At 43.7% G+C, this 14755-nt stretch overlaps 1 protein-coding gene across 1 annotated transcript in view; it reads right to left on the reverse strand.

Annotated features, from left to right (window-relative positions):
- Positions 1-12861, reverse strand: part of HEXA (hexosaminidase subunit alpha) — a 35099-nt gene extending 22238 nt beyond the window's left edge. The window contains exon 1 of the mRNA XM_023220667.2: positions 11446-12861. Within this exon, the coding sequence (XP_023076435.1) occupies positions 11446-11698 (253 nt within the window). The 5' untranslated portion in view covers positions 11699-12861. The remainder of the gene's footprint in view (positions 1-11445) is intronic.
- Positions 12862-14755: the final 1894 nt, after the last annotated feature.

Raw genomic sequence — 14755 nt, forward strand, 5'->3', positions numbered from 1 at the left:
TTTTTTTAATTTTAAGTTTTGTTTTAATTTTTTTTTATTTTTTTAGAGACAGCGTCTTGCTCTGTCACCCAGGCTGGAGTGCAGTGGCACAATCATAGCTCACTGCAGCCTCAATCTCCTAGGCTCAAGTGATCCTCCTGCCTCAGCCTCCCAAACAGCTAGACTACAAGCGTGCACCAGCATGTCAGGCTAATTTTTATTTTTCTGTAGAGACAGAGTCTCTCTATGCTGCCCAGGCTGGTCTTGAACTCCTGGCCTCAAGTCTTTCTTTGCACCTACTAGCCAAATTCTTTTTACTTTTTAAAGTTATTTTTCTTGGTCAGGCGCAGTGGCTCACGCCTATAATCCCAGCACTTTGGGAGGCCAAGGTGGGCGGATCACAAGGTCTGGAGATCGAGACCATCCTGGCTAACACGGTGAAACCCTGTCTCTACTAATACAAAAAAAATTAGCCAGGCATGGTGGCGGGTGACTGTAGTCCCAGCTACTCGGGAGGCTGAGGCAGGAGAATGGTGTGAACCTGGGAGGCGGAGCTTGCAGTGAGCTGAGATCGCACCACTGCACTCCAGCCTGGGCGACAGAGCGAGAATCCGTCTCAAAAAAAAAAAAAAAAAAAAAAAAAAAGCGATTTTTCTTTTATTGACTTGTTACAAATATCTGCCTCATTTTATCCTTTATTTTTTAACCTTATGCTTTCTTTTGCTTTAATCTTTATGCAATCAAAGCTATGACTCTTTTTCTTTATGGTCTCTTTATTTGCTTACGTAGAAAGGCCTCCTCTACCCCTAAAATTTTAATAATAGTTTCCTTCATTTCTGTCTAACACTTGGTCTTTTATCTTTAGATCTTTAATCTACCTGGAATTTACTTTTGAGTTTGATATGAGGTAAAGAATTTTTTTTTCCTAATTGGATAACCAGTTATCCTTACATATTTATTGACTAATACATCTTTTCACTTTTGATTGGAAATACTTCTTTGATCATATATTAAATTCCCACATACATACACATGCTTGCTTGCTTCTGGAATCTATTTTCTTGGCAATCTTATTGCCAGGGAAATCCACCATGTCATATCTCTACCATATTGTGTCACTTTGCCCAATATATAACCCCCTTTGCTCACTTCTGGTCCTGCACTTCTATTCTTATACATGTTGCTTCCTCTTCTCTACCAGACCACCTGTACTACATATCATTCACCTTGTAAACCCTCTGAGATCTTATTGTGTAGTTATTTAACTACTCAGCTTCTTCTACTTCCTCCCTAACTGACGCCTGGGTCTCCCCAGGAATACCACACACCACTTCCCCTACAACATGCTCTGAGAGGCAGCCACCTCCCACATCACAGGGTTGAGATATGGAGCTGCTTCTGGGTCATCCATTCCACCGCCACCAAGTAATAAAACACCTTTCTTCTGTGGTTCATGTCACCCAGCTGTTAAATTTCCAGCTCTCCTTGTTACAACCCTCGCAGCTTCCTGACCACTTCTTTATTCACTTATTTATTTATTATTTTTTTTGAGATGGAGTCCTATTCCATTGCCCAGGCTGGGGTGCAGTGGCACGATCTCGGCTCACTGCAATCTCCACCTCCCAGGCTCAAGTGATCCTTCTACCTCAGCCTCCTAAATAGCTGGGATTACAGGTGTGCACCACCACACCTGGCTAATTTTTGTATGTTTACAAATTAGATGGGGTTTCATCACATTAGCCAAGCTGGTCTCGAACTCCTGACCTCAAGTGATCCAACTGCCTCAGCCTCCCAAAGTGCTGGGATTACAGGTGTGAGCCACTGTGCCCGACCTTATTTACTTAATACTTTGGATCCTGGTGCCCAGTATTTCTCTCCACCCCAAAGCTGGCTATTATTCTAGATGATTTTAACACCCAAGAGGAAGAACTAACCCATGTTCTGGCTTAGCAGTCATCCAACAACATCCTCCTCTTCCTCAACCACCCTCCTATGGTTGCCTTTTGGACCTTCTTCTCCTCGGGAAGTGCTCAAACTCATTCTCCCAAGCTCTAGTGCTATATAGCTAACTGCTTGCTAGATACCTCATAGTCAACACGTCAAAATCAAATTTACTTTTCATGATTCTCACTCTACCTCTCAACCTCTTCATCAATTTCACTTTTTTTTTTTTTTTTTGAGATGGAGTTTTGCTCCTGTTGCCCAGGCTGGAGTGCAGTGGCACAATCTCGGCTCACCACAACCTCTGCCTCCTGGATTCAAGTGATTCTCCCGCCTCAGCCTCTGGAGTAGCTGGGATTACAGGCATGTGCCACCATGCCCAGCTAATTTTGTATTTTTAGTAGAGATGGGGTTTCTCCATGTTGGTCAGACTGGTCTTGAACTCTCAACCTCAGGTGACCCACCTGCCTCAGCCTCCCAAAGTGCTGGAATTACAGGTATGAGCCACCACAACTGGCCAATTTAGCTCTCTTTTTACTCCTTCCCTTCCTCTCCCACTATTTTCCCTATCTTTGTTAATGGCAGCACAAGTGAACAAGAGCTAACATTCAAACCGCTAAGTCAGAAATCTGGGAGTCATCCTCAGCACCCTTTCCCTCCAACCTAACTCCCACTTCCAAGCAGCTATCTCCTAAATCTCTCTTCAGTCTTTCTAGTTTTCTCTGCCCTTACAGCCATCAACCCAACTTCAGCCACTATTCTCTCTCATCTAGATCACTGTTGGCAGCCTTTTAACTGGGTTTCCTGCCTCTAATCCCACTCTACAGCAAGCCCCAATGTAGCCAGAGTTTAGTCACATCACTTATCCTGTTGACTGGACTTTACTGGCCTTCTTTGACCTTAGGATAAAGCTCCATTCCTTACCAGGGCTTATTAGGCCATTTCATGCCCTTTGCATCTATCTCCTCTTTAGCTTCAGAACTTGTTGATCCACCCTAGAGTTGTGTACTTCAGCTAGACACCTTGAGTTCCTTGAGTACGGCATGAAGGCTTCTCACCTGTAGGCCTTTTCCATGTGCAGTTCCTTCTATGTGGAATACTATCTTCACCCCCACCAACTTCTACTTTTAGACCTCCTTCAACAGCTCTCTAGGAAAGCTTTTTCAATATGTACCTTCTCCTTTCCCCACCCACACACTTAGGTCGGGTGTTCCTCTTCTGCACTCCCAAAGTACTTTCTGCTTCAGTTATCATAGAAAAATATCAACTCTGTCTGTCTGTATCCCCACTTCCAGGAACTATAAATTCTTTAAGGACGGGCAGTTCAATTTAATATTCCTTGGACCTAGTACTATTGACAATTAAAGTTACTTAATAAATACTACTTGTACTAAGAATAGATGCGAAGAAGGAAGAAATGCTACTGGAACCTGGTAACAATGGGCCAGGGATCAAAATATTCATAACCTGAGTGCTACTGAGTAACTAGATGTTAAAAGTTACTACCTATTTGAAGTAATTAATGCTAAGATATGATTAGAGCTTAATCCTGCCAGAGGCCAGTAGTTTTCCAAATTGCTAACTGGATTGACAAAGGCGTGTATGAGTATGCCACAAGACTGTACAGTGACAGGAGCAAAATTTACGCACACTGGAATTTCTGCTCCACCCCTACAAGCTGTGTAACCCTGGGCATGTTACTTAGCTTCTATGTCTCCATTCTCAAAGATTGGGATAACACTGACCTCACAGAGCTGTCATGAAGATGAAAGGGCAATAACATACATCAAGTGCCAGACAATAAATGCTAGTTTCCTTCCGTGTTCTACTTTCCTTTTCCCAATAAGACAGTTTTGCCCCAGCAAACCTCGATTCTCTCATTTGGCCAGGGGAGTCCTGGGGTAGGGTCTCCTATGGCAAAGCCACACTCTAGGAGCACCTTCCCTAAAGGGTTTTTCATGAGCCTCTTATAGGAGACTGAAGGCTTCACTACTGTGAGATGCCATTCTGTATGTGAATAGGCTGACACTTCAACATATAAAAGGGACATAGCCTTAGAACTCTGAATCTCCCCCAACCAAGGACTGCAGCTCCAGGCAAAACAACAAAGCCACTAATGTGGAATCCTACTTACAACAAAGACAAGGTTGAACAAACAGTACAGTAGTTAAATGTTCATGTATAACACAGTGTATCTAGTAAGCCATTCCCCTTACCCCTTCAATCCGAAGAGCTTTACAAAAGAAGGGGAAGGCCGCTTAATAGGTGACAAGCTGACAAGCACCCATACGTCCTGCATTTGAGTATATACTTCCACAGGAAGGAGCTCCACACCACACCCAAGCCTAACCAGCTTCAAGATGTGGACACAACAATAGCATACCAAAGTTGGCTGGGGATCAGGGCTGTGTGGCCAGGAAGCTTAAGCAAATGCCATAGCTTAAAACAGGAACAAATGACAAGAAGAGAGAAGACTGGAGTTCCTGACCCAATAATGGGTTTTATTCATTACAACCAGGAATAGAGAAGAAAATATAATTCATTTTGGTATTACAATAGACTGTAAACATGTAAAACTTGAGACAGCTCACACCACAGAAAACTCTTCAAACATACACCTCTCTGACCCCTACAGACCCAACCTTCTTTCTTCCACTGACTTTGTTGTCACTGGCTCCACAAAGGTTGTGGAACCTCCTGAGGATGATGCAAATTGATTCTATTTTATCACTTATTTTCAGGGCCAAGAGAAGAAATTTAGGAAACTGCAGAAACATAAGAGTGACCCCTTTCTTTTGTTTTTGTTTGTTTATTTGTTTGTTTGCTTTTTTTGAGAACAAGGTCTGGCTCTGTTGTCCAGGCTGGAGTGCAATGACACGATCTCGGCTAACTGCAACCTCCACCTCCTGAGCTCAAGCCATCCTCCTACCTCAGCCTCCGGAGTAGCTGGGACTACAGGCATGAGACACCATGCCCAGTTTTATTTCTTAAAAGAAGTACTGGTAAGGCAGTAAAACTCCTTTCCCTCTACATAATCAACAGGAAAGGGATTGAGGCTTATGCCTTTAACAGGCTAAGAAACAGACAACATGCTCTAGCATGAGATTGTTAAAAACAAACAAACAACAACAAATCAACAGGAATCCATCGTCAAAAACCTTCCAATGCTATGCTTCTTGCTTCTGTTTGGAGGTAAGGAACTGGGGTAGAAGGAAATGGAAGGAAGGGCATCTCAGGGCTTGGACTTTTAATTTTTATTGTTTTATTTTTAAAATCACCAAGTTCTTCCCACTATTATACCCTCCTTCAAAGACTGAAAAAATGTAACTATTTTCTTGTTATCCTTAGAAATGTGTGGAAGGTAGGCAGAGTTTGAAAAAAAAAAAAACAGAAGGAAGTAGCAGCAACAGCTTAGAAATTAGGCAATTAGTCTGAAGGCACATAGTTAAGGGGTTAATAAACACTTTCTTGGCTGACTCCTGAATAAATCATGTTCCAGACCCTGAGTCCTCCAATGTATACTATGTTCAAACAGAATATCCAAGGCAGGGGAATACCTACAGCTCATGGAAATAAAACTCAATTTTTTTTTTTTTTTTTTTGAGACGGAGTCTCGCTCTGTCGCCCAGGCTGGAGTGCAGTGGCCGGATCTCAGCTCACTACAAGCTCCGCCTCCCGGGTTTACGCCATTCTCCTGCCTCAGCCTCCCGAGTAGCTGGGACTACAGGCACCCACCACCTCGCCCGGCTAATTTTTTGTATTTTTTAGTAGAGATGGGGTTTCACCAGGTTAGCCAGGATGGTCTCGATCTCCTGACCTCGTGATCAGCCCGTCTCGGCCTCCCAAAGTGCTGGGATTACAGGCTTGAGCCACTGCGCCCGGCCAAAACTCAAATTTTTTTATAAACCAGGTCTAGGCTACCCACATACACCTTGATCAAGTTTAGCTTCTTGGACTCAGTACTATCCAGGGATACTGGAAAAGTATCATGCTTCAGGTAATAAATGGTCGCTCACACCTCTAATCTCAGCTCTCTGGGAGGTCGAGGCAAGAGGATCGCTTGAAGCCAGGGGGGTTCAAGACCAGCCTGGGCAATATACTAAGACCCCCATCTCTACAAAATGTAAAAAATAAAAAAAATTAGCTGGGTGCAGTGGCACGCGCCTATAGTCCTAGCTACTCATGAGTGAGGCGGGAAGATTGCTTGAGTCCTGGAGTTCGAGGTTGCAGTAAGCCATGATCACGCCACTGTACTCCAGTCTGAATGACAGAGAAAACCTGTTTCTTAAAAAAAAAAAAAAAAGAAAGAAAGAAAGAAAAGAAAAGAAAAAAACAGGGCTGTGAGAAGGGAGGCTGGTGGAAGACTGCGGGCCAAGCTAATCTAGGCCCTGGAATTCAAAATCAAATACAACACTTATTTTGCCCTTCAACTAAAAACTGTGCTTCTGCTATCACCTTCTTTCTAATGACAATTTATTCATCATTGTATTTCTCCTATGTATCCCTCTGTTCTCCACATACCCCTTCACAAGAAAAGTAATTCTACTACAAAACCTTCTTTCCATGTTGTTTTCTTCCTCCTTGCTTTTAAAACAATAAACTTAGTGGCGACCATGCCTTTGGCAGGAGTATGCCTTGTCTTTGGCATGGGAAAGGTTAAAGTATACTTAGCCACTAGCCTAATTAAAGTGGAGAGAACTAATCAGCATTATTCTTTCTCCCCAGCCCAGCTGCCTGACCTTATCTGTTTCCCTCCTACATGCAATCCCAATGTATCTCCCACTGGGTGCTGAGTTAAGAGCAGCACAAGTTGGGATCACACAATAAGCAGCACAGTGTGATTATCCTTTGCCCAGAATCACACACTTACACTCCAAATTGGAAACCTGAAAGGAAAGGTAATCCTCAATGAAAACCTGCAAATCATATCTTTCTGATGATCTTCTCAGACCTGTAATCCCAACACTTTGGGTGGCTGAAGCAGGCAGACTGGGTGAGCCCAGGGGTTTGAGATCAGCTGGGGCAACATGGTGGGATTCCATCTCTACAAAAATTAGCTGTGCACCTGGAGTCCAAGCTACTCAGGAGGCTGAGATGGGAGAACAGCTTGAGCCTCAGAGGTTGAGGCTGCAGTGGGCTGTGTTTGTGCCACTGCACTCCAGCCTGGGTGACAAAACAAGACCCTGTCTCTAAAAGAAAAAAAGAAAAGAAAGAAAACAAAACCCAAACCCATAAAGCCTTCTTACAAATATTTACACAAAGTAGCTCTTTAACGTTAATATATTCTACAAATAATAATTACATATCTACAACGTTCCAGATATAGAAGAAAAGGCCAAAGAAGGTATTTTAGGAGAGCCAGATTATACTGAACTATGCCACTTATTAACCCAGTCACTTCTTTCATATCTGAAGATGAGCAAATCAAATACTGATAAAAGCTGTAGAAGGATACAGATTCTCATATAATCATCTTCCATTCCAGAATAAAAGGGCTGGAGAAGGGAGGGAGGATTATTCTGTTCAAGGACAATGGCATCCTCAGCAACTCATAGAGATATGCAGGTGAATATAAGACCAGGATGGGAACCTTATAATATCTATGATGTACTATGGCTTCTATCAACCAGTTTCAGGAAAAGCAAAGAAGAATGGCCAGTTGCAGTGGCTCACACCTATAATCCTGAAGTGGGCAGATCACATGAGGCCAGAAGTTCGAGAGCAGCCTGGCCAACGTGGTGAAACCCCGTCGCTACTAAACCCCGTCTCTACTAACAAATAAAAAATTAGCCAGGCATGGTGGTGGGCGCTTGTAATCCCAGCTACTTGGGAGGCTGAGGCAGGATAATCGCTTGAACCCAGGAGGTGGAGGTTGCAGTGAGGTCAAAATCACGCCACTGCATTCCAGCCTGGGCAACAGAGCAAGACTCCATCTCAAAAAAAAAAAAAAAATGCAGTCAAATGGCAGAATCAGACTTAGCCACTTTACTTGAAAAAATCTGGGCTTTATCAGCTCCATCAAGCACCATGCTCCACACCATGCTTATTAAGTGTCTGGAGCAACATTAGATGGGTGCCATTCCAAATTCCAAATGATCACATCTTTGCTTTGCAAACAGGATGTGGCTTAATAATCACACAGGGAACTAGATTCATTCAAGTATCTAGTTCCTAAAACGAGTCTATTTAACAGGTTCAACAACATGTAACACACACCCTCCAATTGGTAGAAGCACCTCTCCATGACAAAGAAAGGTGGCAAATACTAAACACCTTCACAGACCATTTAGCAACTGGTGGGACTAACCCTTGAAGGTGAATTCAAAATAGAACTGAACCTCAATACCAGACTTGTTTTTCACAAAAGGGAGTATGAATTCTTAGTTTCAGGTTTAGATCAAAACCAGAAGTTGTATTGCTTAATGAAAAACACTGGGTCGGCCAGGGTGGCTCATTCCACCCTGTAATCCCAGGACTTTGGTAGGCCAAGGCAAGGGGATCACTTGAGCTCAGGAACTGGAGACCAGCTGGGGCAACATGGTGAAACCCCATCTACAAAAAACACAAAAATTAGCCAGGTGTGGTGGCATGCTCCTGTGGTCCCAGCTACTCAAGGGGCTGAGGTGGGAGGATCGCTTGAGACCGGGAGGCAGAGGTTGCACTGAGCCAAGATTGTGTCACTGCACTCCAGCCTGGGTGACTAAGCAAGACTGTCTCAAAAAAACACAAACAAACAAACACAACCCACTGGCCCAGAACCTACAATTAAGTTTTTTGGAGGAAGAGGATGGAAATCTGTTAGTTAAGATTTAACCTGCATATGTTGCCTTCTTTACTAAAATCAGACTCATAAAGGAATGTATTCTGGCTTCAGCCTTGTTGGTACTGCTTTCCCTCTATTTGCTTCCCATGCTATTGCTTCATCCTTGTTTGTGCAGAACTAGGATTTTAGCTTAAAGTCACCTAAAAGCCTCCACAGGAAACTATGTTCTAAAGGGAAGACTCCATGGGAAGAACAACAGAGAAAGAAGTTACTTTTAAGTCTTTAGTAATGTTCACCCAACCCAGTCTTCATTTTCTCTCAAAGGACAAGAACCCTCAACTAATAAAGCAAATGAACTTACAGGAAGGTAATATATGGAAATAAACATCTTATTGAATTTACCTGGCTCTAAATCTCTTTCGTTAGGGAATTTATAGTATTTCATTGTCTTACAATCTCTCCATTTCTATCTACTTGATTAAACTATGGTACTATAGCAATGGAGGTGAAGGCCTAATTTAGAAGTATAGGAATTAGGCAAGGCGCAGTGGCTCATGCCCATAATCCCAGCACTTTGGGAGGCCAAGGCGGGTGGATCACTTGAGGCCAGGAGTTCGAGACCAGCCTGGCCAACATGGTGAAACCCCATCTCTACCAAATACATAAAAATTAGCTGGGTGTGGTGGCGAACACATGTAGTCCCAGCTACGCGGGAGGCTGACGCAGGAGAATCGCTTGAACCCAGGAGGTGGAGGTTGCAGTGAGCCGAGATCATATCACTGCACTCAGCCTCAGTGTATGCTGACTGATAAAGCAAGACTCCATCTCAAAAAAAAAAAAAAAGAAAAAAAGGCTGGGCGCGGTGGCTCAAGCCTGTAATCTCAGCACTTTGGGAGGCTGAGACGGGCGGATCACGAGGTCAGGAGATCGAGACCATCCTGGCTAACATGGTGAAACCCTGTCTCTACTAAAAAAATACAAAAAAACTAGCCAGGCGAGATCTGGCCACTGCACTCCAGCCTAGGCAACAGAGCAAGACCCCGTCTCAAAAAAAAAAAAAAAAAGGAAAGGAATTATTCTCATGTATACAGTACTAGTAAACAACCTACAAAGCTTTTGAGCATCTTATAATTCACTGTGTACCACTGTTTCATATTTTCATGTTTCTGCAATTGAACTATAGAGTCTAGGGCTAGGTCTTAAGACTTTTCTTGTAACCTTCAGAGTGCCCAGCACTGCAATTGACACATACCAGTTAGAAGGATCTTTTTTTCCCCCATAAACCAGGCTCAAACTCTTCTATAACCAAAATCAACATATTCTGAGTGCCAATCTTGTGTAAGGCACTCTTATTATTTGTCATTCAGGATTCAGAGGAAAATGTGATCTACCACACTCAAGAGCAGGCCTCTTATCCTCTCCAGCTTAACGCATTTTACCAGTTAAGGACTACTCTGATGCTGAGATTGTACTTCTTTCCCTAAATCAAATGTCATGTGTTTAATTAAATGCTTTTAATTCTATATATCAAATGATAACTTTTGTGAAAGTAATTTAAACACACTTGAAACATCATATAAAATATTACTATATGACTCAACTGTAAATGTGGCTCCCATCCCCATAACATCTATACAATATAACCAAAGAGCTAGATTCCAGAAGAGTACCAAGAAACTTCTAAATTTTGAACCCATGCAGCAGAATTTTACTCCTTTACATTGTTGACTCGACTTACACATGGTGCTGTGGAATAATTATCCTCAAATGCAATTTTCAGTACTGATTACATAGCTGCCTAAAAGAAAACTGTTAGCCCCTTCCATTTTATATCAAACCAATGTCTAAAGTGCTCTTGACTCTTCAACCCCGCATTTTCCCCGCCCTCATCCCTCCTCAATCCCCAGAACCCACTCTCACATCCACTAGACCTGAAATTTGAGCTCAATCATAACTCTTTGTGCCTCTGCTCAAGCCCTTCTTCCTGCCTGGAATACCCTCTTTTCAGTCCCAGCTAATTACATCTACCACCCCATTCCAAGTAGCCGCTGGAAACTCACTTCCTTATGTTCTATGACTTCTTTCACAGTTTGTGCTTGTTTTTTTTGGGGGGGGGTGTTTTTTTGAGACGGAGTCTCGCTCTGCTGCTCAAGCTGGAGTGCAGTGGTGCGATCTCGGCTCACGACAACCTCTACGTCCTGGGTTCAAGCGATTCTCCCGCCTTAGCACCCGGAGTGGCTGGGACTACAGGCGCGCACCACCACGCCCGGTTATTTTTTTTGTATTTTTGGTAGAGACGTGGTTTCACTGTGTTGGTCAGGCTGGTCTCGAACTCCCGACCTCGTGATTCGCCCTCCAACCTCGTGATTCGCCCGCCAAACATTCTATGCGCCAGACACTTGTATGTAACCTTGCATAGTTCTTGTATTATGTCTCCCCAATTTTGAGTGTTTTCTCTGGTCTCCTCTACCCAGCCCTTGGCCACAGCTTCACTAGGACCCTGGACAGCTTGAACACGGTTGGAAGGATCACCTAAGATTTTTGCTGGCACAGTATTTTCCATAAATTAATCTCCTGATTGAACCGCAGTCCTATAGTAGTTATCTTTGGATGTAAACCTAATACAGCTCGAGGAGGAAGTGGAGTGCTTGTGATCAGAGGGCTGGGCAAAAGCCCAGAGGGCGTCTCTGTAGCCCTGGGGGAGCTGTCCCCAGGCAGGCTCTCTCAGGGCCCAGGAACAGGGCGGGACAAGTTCGACTGACCTGTGCGGTAAGGACGGGGCCAAGACCCGGAACCGAAAAGCAGGTCACGATAGCGCTGGAAGGCCTCGTCGAGGACTGAGCAGCCAGGCTGCGCGGCGGAGCTGACATCGTACTGGAATTGAAAGTTGTTCGGGTAAAGGACGTAGCGCTGGTCGGAGGTTTGGATGTTCTGAGGCCAGGGCCAGAGGGCGATCGCCCGTCCTGCGAACGCTGCCGCCAGCAGCAGCGAAAACCAAAACCTGGAGCTTGCCATGGCCTGCCGGTCTCCCCTCTCGGAGAGGCCTGGCCACGTGAGACCCTGGTCAGGTGAGCGGCGCCCGCGTGACTATCGGCGATCACGTGACCAGAGGCGCCTCTGCGCCTGCGACCCCGGGAGGACCCACTCCCTGCCCTTTCACTTCCGGCCTGGAAGTGAGGCTTCTGCTGCGTGCAGTGGGTTGTGCTGGGCGTCGGCAACTGCTCGGCTCCCCAGATGACTGTCTGGCCCAGTAGAACAGTAAACAACTGGCCACCCCCACGGCCGTGCCGGCTCTGATGGAACTACACAGCTCACCCGATTCGAGAAGCATGGGGTGGGGAGGCGAGGACGCAGGGCGAGCTGGAAAAGAAAGTTTCCCAGATGGCTCCAGGGTGAATCTTGAATGTTGTGGTGGAGCTCGCCAGGCCTACTGGGAGGTAAAGGACTTCTCAGGCTGAAGTAAGTTCAGCAGCAGAAAAACGGAGGATTAAAACCACAAGTCGTTGTGATGTGAAATTTCGTGGGGCAAGAAAGGGCCGGAAGTAGGTTGTCTGCACGGCTCTGCTAGAGAGGGGATCACAAGATCACAAAAATGTGATCTACTTATGACTGGAAAAAATGTGTACTTTCAGAGCCAGCTCGAGGCATTCCATTGCCTCCGATATGAGCTCTTCCCTTCAAGATTGACTATAAATCTCTTAGTTGGCAACTCACATCCCCTTTCCCCAGACAAAACCCCACATACCCGGTGTGTATTTACTGAAAGCAGTAAGATATTGCTGGGCCTTTGGGTGCAAGACGGAGAGTGCTCAGAGATAATGACAGGGGCCTGGTCCTGCAGGGCCTTACATAGGAAGTCGAGGAATTTATTCTCTGAGCAATTGAAAATCATCCCGAAAGATCTGCATTTTAGAAATATCATGTTGAATAGTTGCATAAAAAACCAGTTAGGAGGCCTCTTTTTATTGGAGATAGAGAATAAGGAGAGACTGAACTACAGAAGTCGGGAAGGAAGAGCGCTGTAGATCCAAGAAATAGTGGGTATCCAGTAGAGAGGCTTGAGAAGTGATCAAGGAGAATTCCACAGTTATCAGAGACCCTGTCTTCCGTGTTCACCACTATATTACCAGAACATAATACAAATAATGCTATTGTTATTGGGTGGCATTATTTAGTTAGTAGGTACTTTTTTAAATTTTAAAATTTAGTTTTAGTATTAAAATACATGTAAAGATCAGGAAAATGAACTTTTAAAATTAAGGGCTTTCACTGGGCATGATAACACATCCCTGTAGTCCCAGCTACTCCCAGCTATTCAGGAGGCTAAGGCGGGAGGATCACTTGAACCAAGGAGTTCAAGTTTAGTGTGGGCAATATAGTGAAACCTTTTCTCAAAAACAAATAAAGGGCAACTGAAATTGAAATCATGATAATTTATATTCAGCTCGTAGGTACCTAATTGCTAGTTATACATACATGGCTTTGATGGGAAATCAAAGAAACATTCTGACAATACAGAAATTCATCAAGCAATTTGTCTTTGACAGTTGATTATTCAAGAACAGAGCTTGTAGCAAAAAAAGCAGAAATTAGATCCCACAGTCATCAGGTTCAGATTCTAAGGTATGCATTCTTACACTAATTTCTTCTTTGCTCAAATCTTAATTTTCGTCAGCATTAGTAAGTGGGTACTCTGCCAGTCAGGAGAGATGTTACCAAAGGTACAAAGGAAAAGGATTAGAAAAGTATTGTCAGAAGAGGCAAGTTCATAATCAGACCCACAGGATCAATAATTTGGGGGAGTGTTTAGAGCAGTTTCAAGGATGACAGCAGTAGATCAAAGTAGAATTTCAGGACTGAGCATATGCCAAGGCACCCTTTTATGTGATATTCAACCTGTACCAGAAGGGAGGAGTCATTTAAAAGAGTTACACAAGATGAAAGAGCTAGATCCAAATAAAGACATTGTAAAAATTACTAATGGGGCCGAGCATGGTGGATTACAGAGATTCAGTTATTTAATTATTACTGAAAGAGCTCTTTTAGACTTAACCAGATTTTTAAATCAAATATTCTTATGCATACATAAAAGTAAGTTACACAAGATAAATTTGTTGATCTTCCAAAATATCCCCCCTTACTATACACTTGAGTAGGGTTTTGGCATAATGGCAGACAAATAGATGGAATGGAATAGAGGGTCCAGGAAAAGAGCCATTTGATTATTACTCGATTTCAACAAAGACACCAATTTAATTTAGTGGGGAAAGCAAGTTATTTTCAATAAAAGGTGATAAAGAAAATAGATACCCCTATGTGGGGAAAATGAACTATGATCCCCTACCTCACAGCGTACACAAACTTAATTAAAAATGGATCACAGGCTGGGGATGGTGGCTCACACCTGCAATTCCAGCACTGTGGGAGGCCAAGATGGGAGGATCACTTGAGCCCAGGAGTTCAAGACCAGCATGGATAATACAAGGAAACCTCATTTCTCTCTCTTTTTTTTTTTTTTTTTGAGATGGGGGTGGTTAATGGGTACAAAAAAAGTAGACTGAATGAGACGTACTATTCGAGAGCACAACAGGGTGACTATAGTCAATAATAGTTGTATATTTTAAAAGAACTTGAAGGAGTGTAACTGGATTGTTTACAACTCAAAGGATAAATGATTGAGGGTATGGATAACCCCATTCTCCATGATGTGCTTATTTCACATTGAACACCTATATCAAAACATCTCATGTACCCCATAAATATATGCACCTACTATGTACCACAGAAACTTAAAATTAAAATTGGACCAGGCATGTTAGCTCATGCCTGTAATGCCAGCACTTTGGGAGGCTGAGGTGGGTGAATCACTTGAGGTCAGAAGTTTGAGACCAGCCTGGCCAACACGGTCAAACTCCATCTCTACTAAAAATACAAAAATTAGCATGGTGACAGGCACCTGTAATCCCAGCTACTTGGGAGGCTGAGGCAGGAGGGTCACTTGAACCCGGGAGGTGGAGGTTGCAGTGAGCCAAGATCACGCTACTGCACTCCAGCGTGCTATCTCAAAAAAAA

This window comes from Piliocolobus tephrosceles, chromosome 6 (assembly GCF_002776525.5).
Source record: "Piliocolobus tephrosceles isolate RC106 chromosome 6, ASM277652v3, whole genome shotgun sequence".
NCBI classification, from domain to species: Eukaryota; Metazoa; Chordata; class Mammalia; order Primates; family Cercopithecidae; genus Piliocolobus; species Piliocolobus tephrosceles.